The sequence below is a fragment of the Lagopus leucura genome, unplaced genomic scaffold, assembly GCF_019238085.1.
Source record: "Lagopus leucura isolate 7727_CA_CO unplaced genomic scaffold, USGS_WTPT01 Super-Scaffold_100035, whole genome shotgun sequence".
NCBI lineage: Eukaryota > Metazoa > Chordata > Aves > Galliformes > Phasianidae > Lagopus > Lagopus leucura.
In genome coordinates this window covers 3,691,362-3,708,784 of record NW_024962284.1, presented here as the reverse complement: position 1 = coordinate 3,708,784, position 17,423 = coordinate 3,691,362, and the positions used below count along the sequence as shown (strand labels likewise).

Genomic DNA, 17,423 nt, shown 5'->3' with positions numbered 1-17,423 from the left:
GGGGGGGGGGGGTGGACGAGCCCGGCGCCCCGCGGGGCCGCGGCCGGGGCGGCCCGGGAGCCGGCGGCGGGCGGAGGTGGGCGGCCGGGGTCCGGTCGCGGGCTGCCGGCGGCTTCGGCCCTCCCGTGTTCGGCGGCGCGTGGACGCGGCTCGAAGGGAGCCCGGAGTCGTTCCGCGAAGCCGTCGTCGGAGCGAGCGGTAACGAGCGGCGGGGGAAGGCGCGGGGCCGGGGCCGCGTCGGGAAGCCGTGCCGTGCGGTGCCGTGCGGTGCCGGCCGACGGGACGCTTTCTGCAATTGAAGTCAGGGAGCGTCAGCGTTTATATTTGAGGGAAGCGCGGGTTTTTTATGCATCGACGTGCGTGCGCGTGCCTAGAGCTTCTCCGCGCAGTTCTCCGTTCAGCGCAGCGCCGTGGTTTCGTGACTTATCCATGCTAGTTTTCTGATACTTCGGTGGCGCGTTCGATTTGAAAGAAGCCGCGTGTCGGCTCGTGCCAGAGCTCCTATGCCAGGAGGCTCCCGGCGGTTTGGGGCGCGGCGGTGCCCGGCTCTGCACAGTGCGGCTCCGTGGCGGTGCGCAGAGCCGGCCGGGCTGTGCTGCTCCTGGGCTGCGGCTGTACGGCTGTACGGCTGTGCTCCGTGCCGGGCTGCACCTGCGGCAGCGCCTCTCCTAGGAACTGCCATAGGGCGCGGGCGGAGCGGAGTCCCTTCACGGATAAGGGAGATAATGCAACTTCTGTTATTTTGTCCTCATCTCCTGCCTGTAATCTTCGGAGAGTGAGTACGTTTAGAGAAAAAACGGGAGGGACACAAAGTAGCCTTAAATGAAAGAAGAAAACGGACGGCTTAGGCTCCAGATGAACGTGTTTTTACAGAGCAGGAGTGCTCAGCTCCTCGGTGGTTGTTTTTTTTTGGTTTTTTTTTGGTTTTTTTTTTTGCGAGGTCTCCGTTAAATAAGCACCCAGTTGGGCACTGGCAGTAGGTGAGAGGTGCTTCTTCAGCCCGGCGGTGTCTGCTGGGTTTCATTTCCCAAGGATGCTCCTCGGCTTTGTGTTAATTTAAGCACAGGGGTTCATTCTCAACATTAAAGGCTAGTGCAGTGGGAAGCAATTGTAGCTCCTATGCTTAAAATCATTCTGAAAGTCAACTTTGAAGTATTTAATGTAGCTATTCAAGTATCCCTTAATCATTTGTTTTATATCAGCTTGTAATTTTTCTGCAATGTAGATTATTATGAACTTTATAAAAATGCTTATTGTCTTTATGTACAATTCCCTCCCGTGAACAAATTGGATTTTTTTTTTTTTTCTGTGAGCAAACTATAATATGGAATGTAATGCCCTGACCTTTCTTATGCTAGATTACCTCAAACACTGTGAATTAGCTTTTCTAAATATCCAAGCATGTTTTCTATTGGTTTGGCGTGTTTTGTATGGTAGCTTTTAATTGCAAAAAAAAAAAAATAACATTAGACATGTAATTTTCACTCGACTTAATTTATGCAAACGCTGAAGTTCTTGCTGCGAAAAGCAAAACTTGGTCTTTTTCCTCGGGGCCTGGATGGGGAGCCTGCTTGTTAATGACAGTCATTTTTCCAACAGGAAGATGTTTTCATTTGTATTTACTTTTCAGTGCAGGGCAATTATGCAGTTCTGTGTTGCGAGCACTTCGTAGTTTGTATCTCAAAAGAATTACAGTTCTTGGAACAGGGCTGCAATTTGAAGCAGGTGGTTTTGTTTTTTTTTTTTTTTTTTTTTTTTTAATACTGTTATGCAAAATAACACCGAAATATAATTGTAAGGGAAATTAAGGAAACAGCTGCAAACCCAGGATGGTAACCATTTAAGCAGGCGTTGAATTATCTTAAAACAGCAAAGATTTGGCCTAATAAAGCTCACCTTGCTGATTTTTACCCCTAAAACTCTTCTGCTTATCCTTGGGAGAGGGGGTTAATGCAAAGAGCAGAGCATAACCTCAGCTTCTGGGGAGTACTGTCTCACTGATTGCTCTGTTTAAATGGGAACTTTATGGTTTAGTTTCATCTGGCCTTTTTTTTTTTTTTTTTTCTTTTTTTTTCTCTCTAAGCAATGAAGGAGATGAGGAATAGAACCCAATTACTGGAATGGAGGTTGCCGAATGTCTTAACCCAGCTAACATATGGAAGCCTACGTAGGCCTGAGGTTGTAAAATAATAAAATAAATGGCCTATAGCAGGCCATCTGCCATTTGCAGGGCAGTTTTGTCGTGCTTCATGCCAAACTGGAAATTAGTCTTTGTATTCAAAATATATTTTGAATGCAAATCAAAGATTCCAAACGTTACACGTGGCAAACACGTTTTGGCCTGGAAGCTAAGAGAAGTCAGGAATATCACACTGGAAAAAACATTGCTCAGTTTGATGCTCGGGTGTCAGAAGTCTCCTCCTTCTTATCTCTCGCTGGTTCTGTAAATTGCACACCGGTGTGTGTAGAAACTGAAGAGTAAGTCAGCTGCTATGGGGTATCAGCATTTCACTGAAGCGCTGCAGCTCTGGTAGCATGCCCCAGCTGAAGCTCTGCAACAGTGCTTTGAAGAGTTGCTCATCTTGAAAGTATTCTGCAGAAATCCGCTGAGCAGTTTTCCCAAAGTCCTTCTGAAGGCAGGCGGGCCGTGGGGCATCCTGAGCTTATTGGTGCAGGAAACTGAGGCTCTGGTTCTGGGGGCAGCGGAGGGGAAACTCAGCGGAGATAGGATTTGGGAAATTTCTGGCTTTCTCCTCATTCTTGCGTCACAGGATGCTTCCAGCCTTAGTGCAAAAACGTATCTAAGGGCACTTTGAAGATGAGAAAGATAAGGACACGCATAGTGAGGAAAAACATTTCTTTCATCTTAGGCAGAAATATTTACGGATGAAATTGCACTTAAATCTATCCGATAAATCATTACTGCCTGCTGATGAATCCAAACCAGTTTCAGTGCTACTGGACCGTAATGTGGGTATTTTGTTAGGGTTCTCTCCATGCTAGCCTTCTTCCAGGCAGATGGATACATCGTTTCAAAGGTATTTGTGTGCGTTTTTTGCTTCATAACTGTAGGACTTTCTGCCTGGTGTCTGCTTCCTGCAGTCCCTCAGCTATGGCTCCTTCTGTGAAGCCACAGGAACAATTCGTGTCCTTCAGGAAAATAGTCTGCTTGTTAGTTTTCATGTTTGCAATTAGGCATCACTCAAAACAAAGAATTTTAAGTGTGGAGTGCTTAGCTGGGGCTTTCCATACAGTTTGTTCTCCGGAAAATAAAACCCGTTCTTAAGCATCCATGCTCCCAGCCCCCGTAGTGATGATGGTGTTAATGTGGTGAGCACAGCTGTGAGTAGCAACGAGGGGTACAGCGGCGACGGGGGGGGGGGCACGGGGAAGGGAGATCTCTGTCTGGAAACGTGGAGAGGTGGGAGCGATGTGTCCGTGCGTGCCTCCATCTCCCCACAGCTGAGGTTGTGCTGTTTCCTCACAGCTCGGGGCTGCTGGCGAGGAGCTGCTCGGCCTGGGGAGCTGCCAGGAACACGATGCCCTGCCCTGCTCTCGGCCTTGGGAAGCTGTGAGTTGCTCATGTCCATAAGGAGGAAGGATGGCTCATGGAATTCCTTCACAAGGCAAAGTTACCATAACGGTGGATGAGTACAGCTCCAACCCGACGCAGGCCTTCACGCACTACAACATCAACCAGAGCAGGTTCCAGCCTCCACACGTGCACATGTAAGTATTGCCGATGTCTGTCCGTCCGTCCGTCCCCGCAGACCTGGCTCTGCGCCGCTCGCCCTGCTACCTGCCCGAGGCACCCGTGCCTTTAAAATCCAAGCTCCCTTCCCCCGGCCCTCCCGCTCCTTGCGAAATAGGTCTAATTGGGACTAATTGTCCCCCTCCCCCCGGTCACCGCATCCTTTGTCCTCGCGGCTGTGGGGATCGCATGCCGCCGCGTAGCGCTAAGCGGAGCCACGACGGGTCGGAGCGCTGCTCGCAGCGGCGGGCACGGCCTGACCGCGGCCGGCCGAAGCTCGGCACCGCGGCTGCGTTTCTCAACCCAGCGTCGCCTTAACTCTCAATTTCCTTCCCATTGTTCGGGCAGGTCTGATCTTTATCGGTTAGCTCTGTTAAGGTTATTTTTCTTTCAACGCTAATAGACTGAAAAGCACTTGAAACTAAAACAAAGAGGACATCTCTTGACCTGCTCTCTGCCATTGTGAGTCAGGATTCGGGGTGATGTCATGCTATTGAAGCTGATAAGGATTTTGCATAATAAGAGTGAAAAAGTTGTAGGCTACTTGGTTGCATTTTGTTATGTAGAAGCCTACCGGAAGGGACACAATGCGAGAGTTCAGCACCTTCTAATAGGATTTCATGTGGTTCCCATCTTCTGTAAAGCAACTTGCTGAGGAAGGATGCTGGAGTGGCTGCCGTGTTTGTGACCGTTGGCGTTTTTGTCAGTTACTTTTGGTTTATTTCTGCAGCGATGCTGTAATTCTGCTTCAGCCTGCCTTTCCATTTCTTATTCGCTGTTCAGATCTTTTGTCAGCAAATTTCTGTTTTGCAAGTTTTGCACTCCAGACCGCGCTGCTGACTGACACTGAGCGTGAACTCAGGACAAACAATAGAGATTTGGAAAGCAGTTTTAAAGAGCTCTTGCTAACCGACTGGTTTGAATGGGAGCTGATTTTAGGACCGACGACGGCTAGTGTTCAGCGTCTTAAGAATTATTCTTCTCTTATAAAGAATTATTCATCCTTTGTTTCAAATGTGCGCAAATAATTGTGCTTCCCTAATAACTTGTGCATCTCTTACATGGTGCTGACTGACAGATATCCAAAGATACTTCACTTTTTTGGAGACATCATAAACTTGACAGAAATACTGACACAATAGACTATGTCATAGTGACAGTATTTAAAAGACAAATAGCTGAAAGACTGCAGCATTCTTAAATTCATCTATGGATGTGTCGTATGGAAAGGGGGATCAGAATTTAAAAAAAAAATTGGGAGAAGATTAGTCTGAGAAAGTTACAGCAGAACACAGATACAGTGTTGCAGCACAAGGGATGAGTTGGGGCTGTAGTTGATAGCAAGTGATGGGTTTTGGAAAACCTGGTGAGGAAAAGGTGATAGGATCCTAATAAGTGCCAGGAGCTGCGGGCAGAGCAGAGTGAGGAGTGAAGATGTGACAAAGGCTGTGGGTAATTTCGTGGATGGGAGGAGAAGGGAATTCGAGCATACTGTAACTTCAGAAGTGGGCTTTATTTCCTTATTTGTCAACCCAGTGTTTTTAATGGAAGCACTGTGCACGTTTCTGAAACTGTGTCTTCATGCAAGAAGTCCTGAACAGAAAACTGATAGAAGTAACATTAACAAGGAAACAGTGATTAATTTTTATGCTGTCGTCTTTGATAGTGCCCCGCTGCTGCAGCTGTCAGGGTTGTTACATGAGGTTTTGCAGTTCTGCTTTTCTGTTTTGCTGTCTGCATGCATTTTTATTTAAAGATGGTGTTTGAGGAGGTTTTTTTTTTTTAATGAAAAGTTAATATTAAAAAACTGGGCTGCTGAGTAATTTGCAAAGCAACACAGAAACTGAGCGTTATGACGTGTGTGAGTAGCTGGACAATCTGTTGCTCCAGGGCCCTGCTGCATGCCATCAATCAGCGGCTGGACGCAGTTTCAGGACGTTGCTCTTCCCCAGAGGAACTAATTTGTAAATTAGTTATTTCTTTATGCATATGCATCTTCACGTGGAAAGTTGAGAGCTGTCTTCTTGGCCCATATCGAGCCATTTCTGTTTGTGGTATTCATCAGGCCGGATTCTCACCTCACATGGAGTAAATTAAGAGCCCTTGGAATTTCACCAGTGCAAAGATGATGTTTAAAGAAGTACTAGAATTACTTCTTTAAGCACTTCCTGCTCCCTGAGGCTTTATTTTTTTTCCCCCCTGCTTTTATTTTGTGCCTTTCACATAGCAGTGTTAGTAGTTTGATCATCATGGATGCAGTTCTCGTTAATTCTCTTTATACATGTTTTTACTCCAGTGCTTCTTAGTGTACCCATGTAAGTGTTCCATCAGGTAAATAACAGGGCATCAAAACTCCCTTTGCTTAGGCTGACTGATAGCAGTTTTGTCAGTTGCTTCGATGTTGTGTGGTATGGATTCCATGACTTTGTTCAATCTTCGTGCTATTTCTCCGCTAATTAATGTTTGAGCAGGTGGACAGTTTTCACTGTAAGGTTATTTTGGATAAAGGGATAGAGTGCTGAGCTATTGGACGTCTCGAGGCAATGAAACCCTTAGGTCTCACCCATTTTCTGAAGATGTTATTGAATGTTTGCATTTGAATGTTCTGTACATAGAATATTTATCTTTGCTTACTTTTAATTGACTACACCGCCTTAGTTCCCTGTTTTAAAGGGCAGCTGCAAAATGATGATGATGATGTGCATATATTTGCTTCTTAATGATGATAATTCTTCTGCAAATTGTAGCATTTTGTTTGGAATTACGATTTCCAGAGGCGATTGCTTCTTTGTTGCAGTGCTGCCCCCTCTGTTCTGCAGCACTGTGGATTGAGGGGACTTTAGTATGAGACCAATCTGAGGCCTGGGAGGCTTTAAAGAGCAGGAAGGTGCTCTTTCTAGTAATGAGGTTTAGAAAGAAAACAAAAGGTGTGTAAGTTTGTTGGGACCCTTGATATGTTGTGCATGAGGCCGCGGCCAGTGGTGCCAGCAATGCAGGTGAGCAGCCATAGGATGCAGCCCTGGGGCAGCATCAGCACATGGTGAGGAGCTGGCAGCCCGTGGTCCATCTAGAGGAGCGGTGATCATGCTCATCAGCTTTCCTTAGCCCTCACCAAAATGGCTGGGTAGCTGGCTTTTAGCATGCTGGGGGTACACAGCAGAACTCAGGTGTCTTTTAAATGCAGTACTAGTGAAGGAAGAAAGAGAAGAGGTTTCAGTGCAAGAGAAAATCTTCTAATGAGTTTATGCACACCTGGAGATACAATGAATGATCTGCAACTATATAATTTTACTGCCTTTTCTGTACTAGAGTAATTCCCCATGTGAATATTCTTATTTTAAAATAGAGTATAAACATTGGGTTTTATATAAGTAGAACTTTATGTACTTTATCCAACTATACATATATGTGTATGAGCGTGTGTTAAAGTGAATCTGTATTAATAATGGTAACATAAAAATGCAGTTGTATACTCAGAAGAAAAAACGTTTAACTCTGATAAAGCCTTAAATCCTTGAGACCCAAAGATCTTGTTAGGCTTCTCACCTTGACAAAGTGTCTGGTGTATTTTTTCTTTCAGGGAAGCCATCCTGCACATAGTGGGTGAGATTAGTGGGAAATTCGTGCATTTGATTTGTAACATTCTGTACTTGAGCTTCATGTAAGGTGTATGATATTTAGGGAGAAGGAGAAAGATTGGCAGTGGTAGAATACAGACTCACTTGACATTTAGAGAATAGAGGTGTTCGTACATTGAGGAATTTTGGTTGAGAGAGTACAGAAATTGAGAGTAAGCTGGGTAGCTGTGACTGGATGAGGCATTTCAGGTGGTACTGATGTGCTGAACAGTCACAGCTTTGGTGCCAGGTGTTGCTCTGTCAATTAAACAACATTTCTTAGAAGAGCAGACGGAGCTCATGAGCATCTTAGTTGCTTTCACTCCTTCACTACAGAAATAATAATAAAAAAATACAACCAGTACAACCCAAACCAAGTAAATTACATTGAAGTACATAGGAACAGGAGTACATTGAACAGCAGAAGTTCAAACTTGAGCCTTCCTTCTGTCTCGGGTGATGTTCACTGAGGGCTTCTGCTCATCTTCTGCAGTCCGAACTCCCATCCCTCTGCTATCTCTGAGGCAAGGATGGCTGCTGAAATGCAGCAGTTCCACCATGCCACGTTTTTCTACTCCCACTAAGCAGCCAGCAGCAGCCTTTCAGCTGCCTCCAGAGCAGCTGAGCTGCCTGTGGGAAGGGGGATTCCAGCAGAAAGGAGGGGAGGACAGCTGGAGGTGAGAATCCTTACAGCTGTCCCAAGATCGAGAGTCTCCCCTCAAGAAGAGGGCCACTAACAGACTGCTTTTTCTCATTCTTGTGCAATAGAACAATGGAAGCTGAGCTGCAATTGTCATTAAGAAAATATCTGTGCGTGTGTCTCTGTGGGTCTAAATAATGGAAGATTTCTATTTATCTTAATGATTTTAAATTGTGTACTTTGCAAAATCTAAGCATAAAATATGTTTTCAGTTTAGATTTCAAATGTAAAATGAGAGCTTTTTTTAATGAGGGTACACTTTAATTATATCTAAAGCCTTCTGAGATGCTTGAGTGGAGCATGCTGGAAGTGAAACGTTTGTACAGTGGTGATATATGGCTCAGAGATTGCAGCCCTGTAATTAAAGCTCAAACTTAGTCCCCTTATATTGCGTTTATACAGTGTAGTCATATTGTGCTAATCTCTCTTGAAGAATTGATTAAGTTTCTGACCTTTCTTTTTGTCACTGTTAAAAGGAACAATGCCAACCTAGCTTTAAAAATATTTAGGCATCTCTGGAAGACTGATGCTCTAAAAGTGCCAATGTTATTATTATAACAAATGTAGGACAGGAGTAAAATAATGTTTTGTCAACTTTTCTCTGCTGATTACTCTATTTTCATCTTACATTGTCCTCAGAGGGAAGCCACAGCTGGTTTAACTTGGTGATAGAGCCGTGCTGGCGGGAACAGGCTGACCCACACTTCCCACAGACCCATCAGCGTGTTGGTCAGACCCCCAGGTATCATGTATGGCCTCGTGCAGTTAGCCCTAGTGGTCACAATGGAAGAACACAGCCCGTTGGGTGAAGTTGTATCACTGTAATCAGTCACTGAGAACACACCACTTCTTTATTTAACATATTAGGACAGTAGGGATGTTGTGGAGGCAGCAGATTCCAGATTTTCTTCATCACGTGGAAGGTGAAGGTGTGATCTGGTCTGCAAAACAACTTCTAGAATGTAACTGGTTTCCAGACAGGGAGTTGATACTTTCTAGAATTTGCAGGCACCACATGGGGAAACCCATCCCTTTTTTCAGGCTCAAGTTTTTTTTGCTAGTAGCAGAACAAGGACAGGTCTGCCTGCCTGTCAGAGGGGATGAGAGTTTGTTCCTTGTGATGCAGGGCAACTGCAAGCCCAAAGCCTGTGTGTGCCTACCTGTAACACATTTTATTTACAAACCCTTGTTTGACTATCGTGTTAGATAAATAAGAGAAAGGAAAGCCTGCAAACAGTGTGGATTTAGAGGTCTGTGTTGTATGTCAAATGACCACGTGCAGCTTGCTTCATTCTGTTTGATGTGGAACTGTTTTCAGATGTTAATGTTGAACGTCACTTTTGTTCTAAACATTGCACAGGAGCATTGGAGTTCCCATTTCTGATGTTGAGCGTCTTCTGTTGGTGGCTCTAGTTGTACAGTCAGTTGCCTAGCATGACTTATCTACAGAAAAAATGAGAAACAAAAGGACAAGCATGTCCCCTTCCCAAAGGAGCACTTGAGGACTTTTGCTTAAGAACTCGGTAAAACATTTGGGTGTAGCTTGAGAAAATAGGCTGTGCTTAGTAATAGCAGAAGTTCATGGGTGCAGGGAGATTTCTTTAAATCTGCATCTCTTACAGTGAGCTGTACAGTTATTTACTTGAAGAAATAATAAAAGCGTGGCCCATCTCTTCTCTTGTAGATCACAAAACCAACAGATAGCTCACCTGCCGTGCTCTCTGCTGTCAGAGGAGTGTTTGCCCCTGGTCTTTATAATAGGCGTATTTTCTGGATACACATCATTATGCTCAGTGGAGAGACAAGCAGGAAAATTGCAACTCCTGCTTTCACCTAAAGATTGCTTAATTATTGTGCTGTGGCATATTGGAAGAAGCCTTTTTGTCCCAGATATTGGATTTCATATTCCGAGAGCCTCTATTCCCTGCACGCTGCTTGACATAGGTCTAGAAAGATTCCAGCAGATGTTGACGAGGCGAATTCAGGACTGGAGGCTTCCTCGCAGCAGAGTCCCCACTTACTGCACCGGGCATTAACTTCTATCAGCACATTAGAGGTAAAAGCACAAGGCCATTAGCTAGCACTGCCTTCCCAGGAGGGAGCAGATGGAGAGAGGCTGGGGGAGGGAAGGAGTATGATAGAAGGACTTGATCTGATGTATCTGTAAGCCAGGAGACTGGCTATTTACCACGTTTACAATTTCTCTGGTATAAGGAATTGAGTGTAGTGACTGGGAGCGCCGGGGTCAGCACATTACTCCTCAATGTTTAGCTATTGTATCAGTTTATGGAAAGGAAAAGGTGCTAGCCCAGTATATCTTCCCTCATGCTCACTTTCTATAGAGAGCACAAAGGAAAAAGTCATTACTTTTTAATTACTCTAAGCTTCTTTGTTTCTTCAAGCACATTTGCTTTTGGTTAGAATTACCAAAGGGTTCTTTTTCTCTCCCGTGAATGGTGAAGCAGTAGTTTTCAGGAAAATGAGAATTGTTCAGGATTGTAATTTCATGTGGGATGGCACATTTAAGAAATTGGAGCAGTGTCCTATGCTCTTCGTAAACGCAGTGATTAGTGCCACTTACTGCTTCCAGTGGGACAGGGCTGGTTTCTAGGAGTTACCAAATTGAGTGGTTTCTTCAGTTTTAAGCTATGGTTCTTTATGGAGTTTCTTTCCTCTGGCTGTTGACAGTGCGCACACAAGGTTATGATAATTAAATGATATTAAAGAAAAAGGGATTTTTGTCTTTGATTTGCTTGTTTTGTAAACTTCGGCCAGGCATTTGCTTTTCCTCCCTGATGTTAAGTAGAGAATAAATTAAAGCAAGTACAAACCTATTAACATTTTATAAAGAATTCAAGAATTACCTTTGAAATTACTTGAAAATTGTTGAAATCAGTATTTTTCATTTTGGTTGTGTTTCTCTTGACATGTTTGATTTTCCATCGTCTTTTGTTTGCTAAACAATAATGCTTGCAGCTCTGGAAGGGAGGCATGTTTATAATAATAGCAGAACAGAATTAATTCTTTTTATTCTGTACCTTGGAACTAAACATATTTCCGCTTGGGACACACGCTTTGGGTCACTGAGCGGGAATTATGGCTCGTGTTACATTTTTGGATCTTTTTGATGGCATTTTAAGTGTTTGTGGAGATTTCTTCTCTGGTTTCTCTGCTAGAACTGTTGCCAGTATAATGAGGCTGCACGGATCAAATCCTGCAATGCAAGTTTCAGACATCCTGGTAATGATAATCCTCCAGGGGTCGTATATGATTTTTTGTTAGTGTGGTTTTTTGCTTTTGTTTTTGCGCTGTGACCTTTGACACGGTGTGCTGCTAGGCTGCTTTGCATTGCAGCTGAGTTCGTGGAAGGACCACGCATCCTATTTGTCTTGGAACCTGGTTCATCCTAGTAGCAAAGTGAAGACCTTTAGCTCTTGAGGTTTTCATCGTTTGTTGTTACTTATCTGTCAGCGTAAATGCTACACCTTCAAGAAAGCGGGGTGTTTTTAAACTGTACGTAAAGAAAGTGAGGCCTTTGTTTTCTGTGAACTAGAAAAGAGAGGAAATCCTGACATAACTTTCAAGGAAATTAAATGATCTTTGTTTAGGAGGGTTTTCTTTTTTCATTGCTTTTATATATCTTTGCATTCAGTCAAGATAGGCAAGAGGGGTATTAATTTAAATCGGAAGTTAACTTTGGATCGCCTGGCTGTCTTGGTCATCTGTTCATACCATCAGTTGATACTGTGATATGCATGAGTCATTATTTTGAGTGAGCAGTTCTCTTCAAAGGCTTTCAAAGCATCATTCCGCAGAATGGGGAGGACCTTTTGTGAATCATTTCAATCACTGTAAAGCTAAAAGCTGTAAACTGAAACACTGAGTTGAATTGTAGTATTGTATAGTAGTGTTTTTGATTAATTAGATTAATCAATTAAAAACAAATGAAGTGAAGGTCTGTCAAAGATTTGGTATAAGAAATGACAGTTTTCTGAATATCTAGTCCAAAAAAGACAATTCAGTTTCTTTAGGGTCCAGACACTTGTCCAATAAAGTGCGAGAAGAATGTACTGGAGGTGAGTAATGCATGGTGGTAAGCAGGAGGCATTGGAAATGGAAAATGAGAAGTGGAGAACGGAGCCCAAATACCCAGAAATAACCAGAGGTAAGATGTTGGCCTGAAGTGTGCTTCCTGGCACACCTTGCACCTGCAGCTCTATCTCATTTGTTAGGATTTTACCATCTGCATATGTGCTTAAAGGCAAACTTGTTCTTGCATGCAGTCTGGAAATAACATATGACACACTACTGCTACAGCGTCAGTATCAGTCTCTTTTGAACCTTATGATTATACTTAATCTTTCTCCACGTATGCACACAGAGCTGTTGTAGTTACTTTCAAGCTTCCCTCATAAGTTTCCCCACAGATGACTGTCCTGTACCTGTACCAGGGACCTGATGTGCAGCTGCCAGGGAGATGTCTGTTCAGACTGCAGCTGCTTCAGAGAGCACCCGTTACGGTCATGGGCTTTGTTATGTGAACATCTTTATAGGAGCTAAAGCAGAGTCAGATGGGAGATTTTCTCACTGTTTAGGGTTGGATTAGCCAATAAGCTCTAAATGAAAATCGGGTATCCTGCAGTATCTGTCCTGTGAGTCACCTGATCTTACAGTATCCTGTATATTTGTAGTGCGTGAGCAGTGCTGACAAGTGCTTTCAAGGATGTATGGATTTTCCCCTCTGTTTTCCAAGCAGAAAAGGGCAGAGAATGGGAGTTAAACGTTGACTCACCTATGGCATAACTGAAGTATGTTATATATTAGCTGCAGCAGGTATCTGCTTGGAGCTGCTATGCCTAGGAGTTGCATTAGGCAGCACTTAAACAGGCGTTCCTAAAGGCTGATCTCACTTCTGCAGTCATTTTGGTCCAGTGCAACAGGAAGGTTGTTACTACACGTGACATCAGATATGACTGCGTGTGTTCTTTGAGCACGTTGGAGTTAAGGTCTGTTCCTGTCCTCTTTGGGAACACGATGTGTTTCACCCATTGCTATCTTGCAGCAGTCATACCACATCTCCTAGATGCAGAAGTAATCGTGGATATGGCACTAATTGCAAGCTGAGGTTTTAGTGATGTTGGTTCAATGGCTCTTGCAGCTCTTGTTAATGAAAGGATGTTTAAAAACAGGTGGGTATAGTATTAAACCAATAACTGCATATGCACACCTAAAAAATGGTCTTCTATTTGTGTTCCTAATGCTGCTGTCTGTGTTTTTGTAATAAGAGTGACCTGGCAGTTTAAGCAAGTTAGGAGTTCAGCTGTACAAAGCAAACATTAACCCCCACGTATCTTTTGGTAATTAGCAAAGGTGACCTGTAATCACCAGAAGACTTGAAGCTGAAGTGAGACACATTAGTAGGTATTTCCCTCACAGTGAGAATCTTAATTTGAGATGGGATGGGGGGACACCGATCCACATGTGCTATTTAAATAGCTCTGTACTCTGCATTATAAATATGCACCGGATGCAGGGGAGAAAACCAGCACCATTCTCTCAGGATGCTGTTAGGGCCAAGCAGAATCTCATTAGGGACAACTTCAAAGATCAGTTCCTCATGTCCATAAAAAACAAGTGTAAATTATCTTCTGTGAGCCTGCTGTTAGCAGTTGCACTGTTACATTATGCATGATTCTAGACTGCACATAATATGAACAAGCTGCACTATGCTCCATTAGTGCGTTTCTTTTTTATGCTAAGCCTTGCAGTTTTGCTATTTATTGCTGTTATTTTGGCTAATACGCTATTTGACTTAAAATCTCCTCTTATGTTAGCTTTTAGTAGTGACACAGTGTCTGGGAAGGGCATTCAGTTTCTACAGAGCTTGTATTTTTACATGGGTTAGCATGCAGACAGCTCTCTGTCCACAGCTTTACCTGCTTTCTCATCCTGCTCTCTGCACTTGTAAGGAAGTGAATGCTCCTGAGCTTCCCGTGATGCTGCGCTGCAGCACTTGACCTCAATACTTATGAAAATAAAATGGTAGCGGGTCGAACTTCATTAACGTGCCCATTCACAAAGCTGAATGCTCCACTGTATGCATCCAAAAGGCCAGTTTGTTATCATTGCTGGGGGAATATTTCAAAATAGTGAAATGCAACTTCTGTGCAGGGAAGTTTTGTCACTAGCTTCAGTGAGGCTGAGACTGGAGTTGAAGTCATCGTTACCTTTGCAGAAGCAGTAAGATGTTGCAGAATGCACTCTTAAACTGAGCTACATTTCTAAAAAGGGTGGAACACTTTTTTTTTTAATATCACACTTCTGCCTTGTTTGTTTAGCTTAAGTGCTGAAGTTTAATACAAGCACAGACAAGACCAGTGCCACATAACACTAGCTACAGTGATGGAGCCAAGCTAGGGAAGCGTTTGCACGTGTCCTCTTTGCACCCCTAGTGGGTTCAGTGCTTCCTTCACTCATGATGTTGATTCCCTGAGCAGCCAGCAGCCTGACTTACAAGTGGGCACATGAACAGGGGCACGGGCTTGAAAGGAAATGCCCTCTTGGAGCTGGGGCTGCTTCCCTGGGGTGCTGAGTGAGCACAGCCAACATTGTCCCACCTAAGGCTGAGCTGAAGCTTTGGGGAAGATGGGAAAACAAAGCCACCTAATCGAGGACAGATTGTACTTGTAACAAAGCTTTACTGTGACAGCAAGCACTAGATGGAGGAGAACTGTGGAAGCAAAAGTCTTGCTCCTTTCAGAGCTGAGGGTTTTAGTTCTCTGTTTCACGTGTACCAGACTTTTTACTGTGGTAAAACATTGCGGAAATAATCTTCTCTGACATCACCTTCTAATGCATGGTTATCTAATTCTTAGCAAAATTATCGAAGACCGAGTTCTTTACTCCAGAAGACTTCCAGCCACTTCAGCTGCCTTTTAAAATCTAGGAGCCAAAAAAAGCACCTCCTTCAATTTTAATTTTTTTTCCCTCAGCGGGTGTACCAGAGGAAAAGGCAACTCTGCTTACATTCTGTTATTAATAAGTCAGGAAGGAATGAAAAACACAACGTATGTTTGTTTCTGTATTTTTACGTATTGTTTACGTATCGTTGCTGCTGACTGTCACCCAGAATGTCTGTGTGCAGCAATACCTTGGTAGTTTGCTGGGAGCTTGCTTCCCCATGACTTTCTTTTGACTTTGTTCTTAAAGCCTGTGAAATCCCGCCGTGGTTCATTATCTCACGAGGGAGTGATCAGTTTCATTAGGAGTTCAAGACTGCCGTGGGAGGAAGTCTGCATTTAACATCATTGTTCAGGTCTGACTTGTTGTCCGACAATAGCAGACAATGTTTGAAATGGCGATAAGATAAGAAGTGGCAGTGATAACCGTGCTGTAGGGTTACTGGAAGGGCATGAAGCAGCGGCTGGCCATGGGACTTGAAGGTCTGATTCTCGGTTGTGATGGCTGATTGAAACGTTCTTCTCGTGGAGTTGGCAGTTAATGTGGCGTTCACGTCAGCGTGTCCCCCAGGAGAAAATGAAGCGGTCATAAGAAAACAACAAAAAGCAAAGGCTGCAGAGCTGAGCAGAGCACAGCCATTTTTCATGTACAATAAGGCCATTGCCGATTTTCAAGTTCAGATAAATACACCAGACTGAATAAAGACGCGGTTTAGTTCAAAGAAGATGAAGGTGGAGCATAAATGGTTAGGGTGGAGAAGGCTGGAAAAGTAGCACGTGAAGAGGGTTACGGAGTACAGCACAGTGAAGAAACTCCAGTCAGAGTTCCTGTTATCTTTCTATGTTGAAGTTAATTGCCTTTCTTTTTTCATTCATTTTGTTTGCTATTAATTGTTCTGTTTAGGAAGTCTGTTTCCTATCCAAGCCAAATACTGTCTCTAACAAAATGAGTTGTCTAGCATTTGAACATGCAATGCAAGATTAAACTGCGTCTGGAAATAGAGAAAATTCTCATTAGATCAAGGAGTTTCCTATTTGTCTCTCAGTAGGAAGAAAAAACCAATTGATTAACACTTCAGAAAATTACTGTGTCAGTTCAACATGTTGCTTCTGCTGAGGGGAGCAGCTCCCAGCCCTCATTCCTGCTGTGCCCAAGTGCTCTTACTGCTGGTTCTTTTGCCAGCCCAGTGAGCTGAATTGGTTGGTGGTGGGGTCACAGCTTCCAGGGCTAGATCCAGGCAGTGCTCATGTCCCTAAAGGCGGCAAGGCAGGCACAGGAGAACAACTAGGTACGGGTCTGGGTATGCTGAGCTGTCCTGTGAGTCCTCTCTTCTGGGCTGTGATTCCTGAGTGTGAAGCCTTCACCTGTGGTAATGGTTTCAGCTAGAACTGTACTGGGAGTAGGACTGGGAAGAGGTTTGCCTGAAAACGTGCCTGGTTCTAAGAAGCATTAGAGAGGACATGACCAGCTGACTGCCTGTAGGGTCACAGTGTAGGTTCTGAGTTAATGGGACAGAAAAAAAAAAAAAGATCTTTTTTTCCTGAGTTAGTGATGTGAAAAACAGCCCATGACTTCTCAAACTACTTTTCAGACTGACTTTTAAGGAGGGCTGAGATGTGAGCTTGTGTGTTCTAATCTTTTTGCGTTAGAATTCTTAACCAGATCTGTGAAAGGGATGAATTGCAAAGGCAATAATCTCAATAGGTTTGCTGGCAGAAGTGATCACCTCCTGCGATTCAGAGCTTGGTGGGGCCTCATGAAAGAGAGGATCACGGGCTGGGAGCCTTCAGGGAGAATCCAGGGGGAGGTAACACTTCACTCTGTTTTGCTTAGTGGTGTGAAAATCACAGTGTAGTTCATGCAGTCAGCAGCACTTCCCTGTGCTTACTTCCAGATATAGAACAGGCTGCATGTTGCGTTATCTGCAGTGTGCAGCTTTGACATCTTGTTAAACTCGTGGCAGGCCATACTGAATGTCCCAAGGCTGAATTCCCTTTGTAACACGCTGCAGTTGTCCCTGCACATACAACGTGTAGCCATCGTGCTTGGACTGGAATTGCGTTTTTGCCACCAGGGTGGGAACTGCAGAGTGAGTGGCACGTGCCACTCAGGGGACTTGCTAAATTCCTGCGAGGTTAGATTCCCTTCCAACAGTTGTTCTATCTGAGCTGAGCGCTGCCAGGCAAATACCCATACGTAGGGCAGTCTTGGGCTTGAAGGTGCATCTGGCAGGCTGCCCCTACTAAGAAATAGTTAAATGGCAACTCTGCAGTGCGGGCTGTTCTCTGGGCATGGCTGTTTAGCAAAGGTCAAGGGCAAAGGGACGTATGGTTCGTGCTTTGTGTACGTGCGCTTGTGGATGCGCGCGTAGGGAATGTCTTCATCACTGACCTGC

General features: G+C 44.2%; 1 protein-coding gene across 2 annotated transcripts in view; it reads left to right on the top strand.

Moving 5' to 3' along the window:
• Positions 1-17,423, top strand: part of MPPED2 (metallophosphoesterase domain containing 2) — a 122,466-nt gene that overhangs the window by 32,595 nt on the left and 72,448 nt on the right. The window contains exons 1-2 of one of the 2 annotated variants that reach the window (XM_042882765.1): positions 112-198; positions 3,488-3,729. In XM_042882765.1, the coding sequence (XP_042738699.1) occupies positions 3,602-3,729 (128 nt within the window). In that variant the 5' untranslated portion in view covers positions 112-198; positions 3,488-3,601. Of the gene's footprint in view, positions 1-111; positions 199-3,487; positions 3,730-17,423 lie in introns of those variants that run through there. The other variant, XM_042882764.1, reaches the window with a different exon arrangement.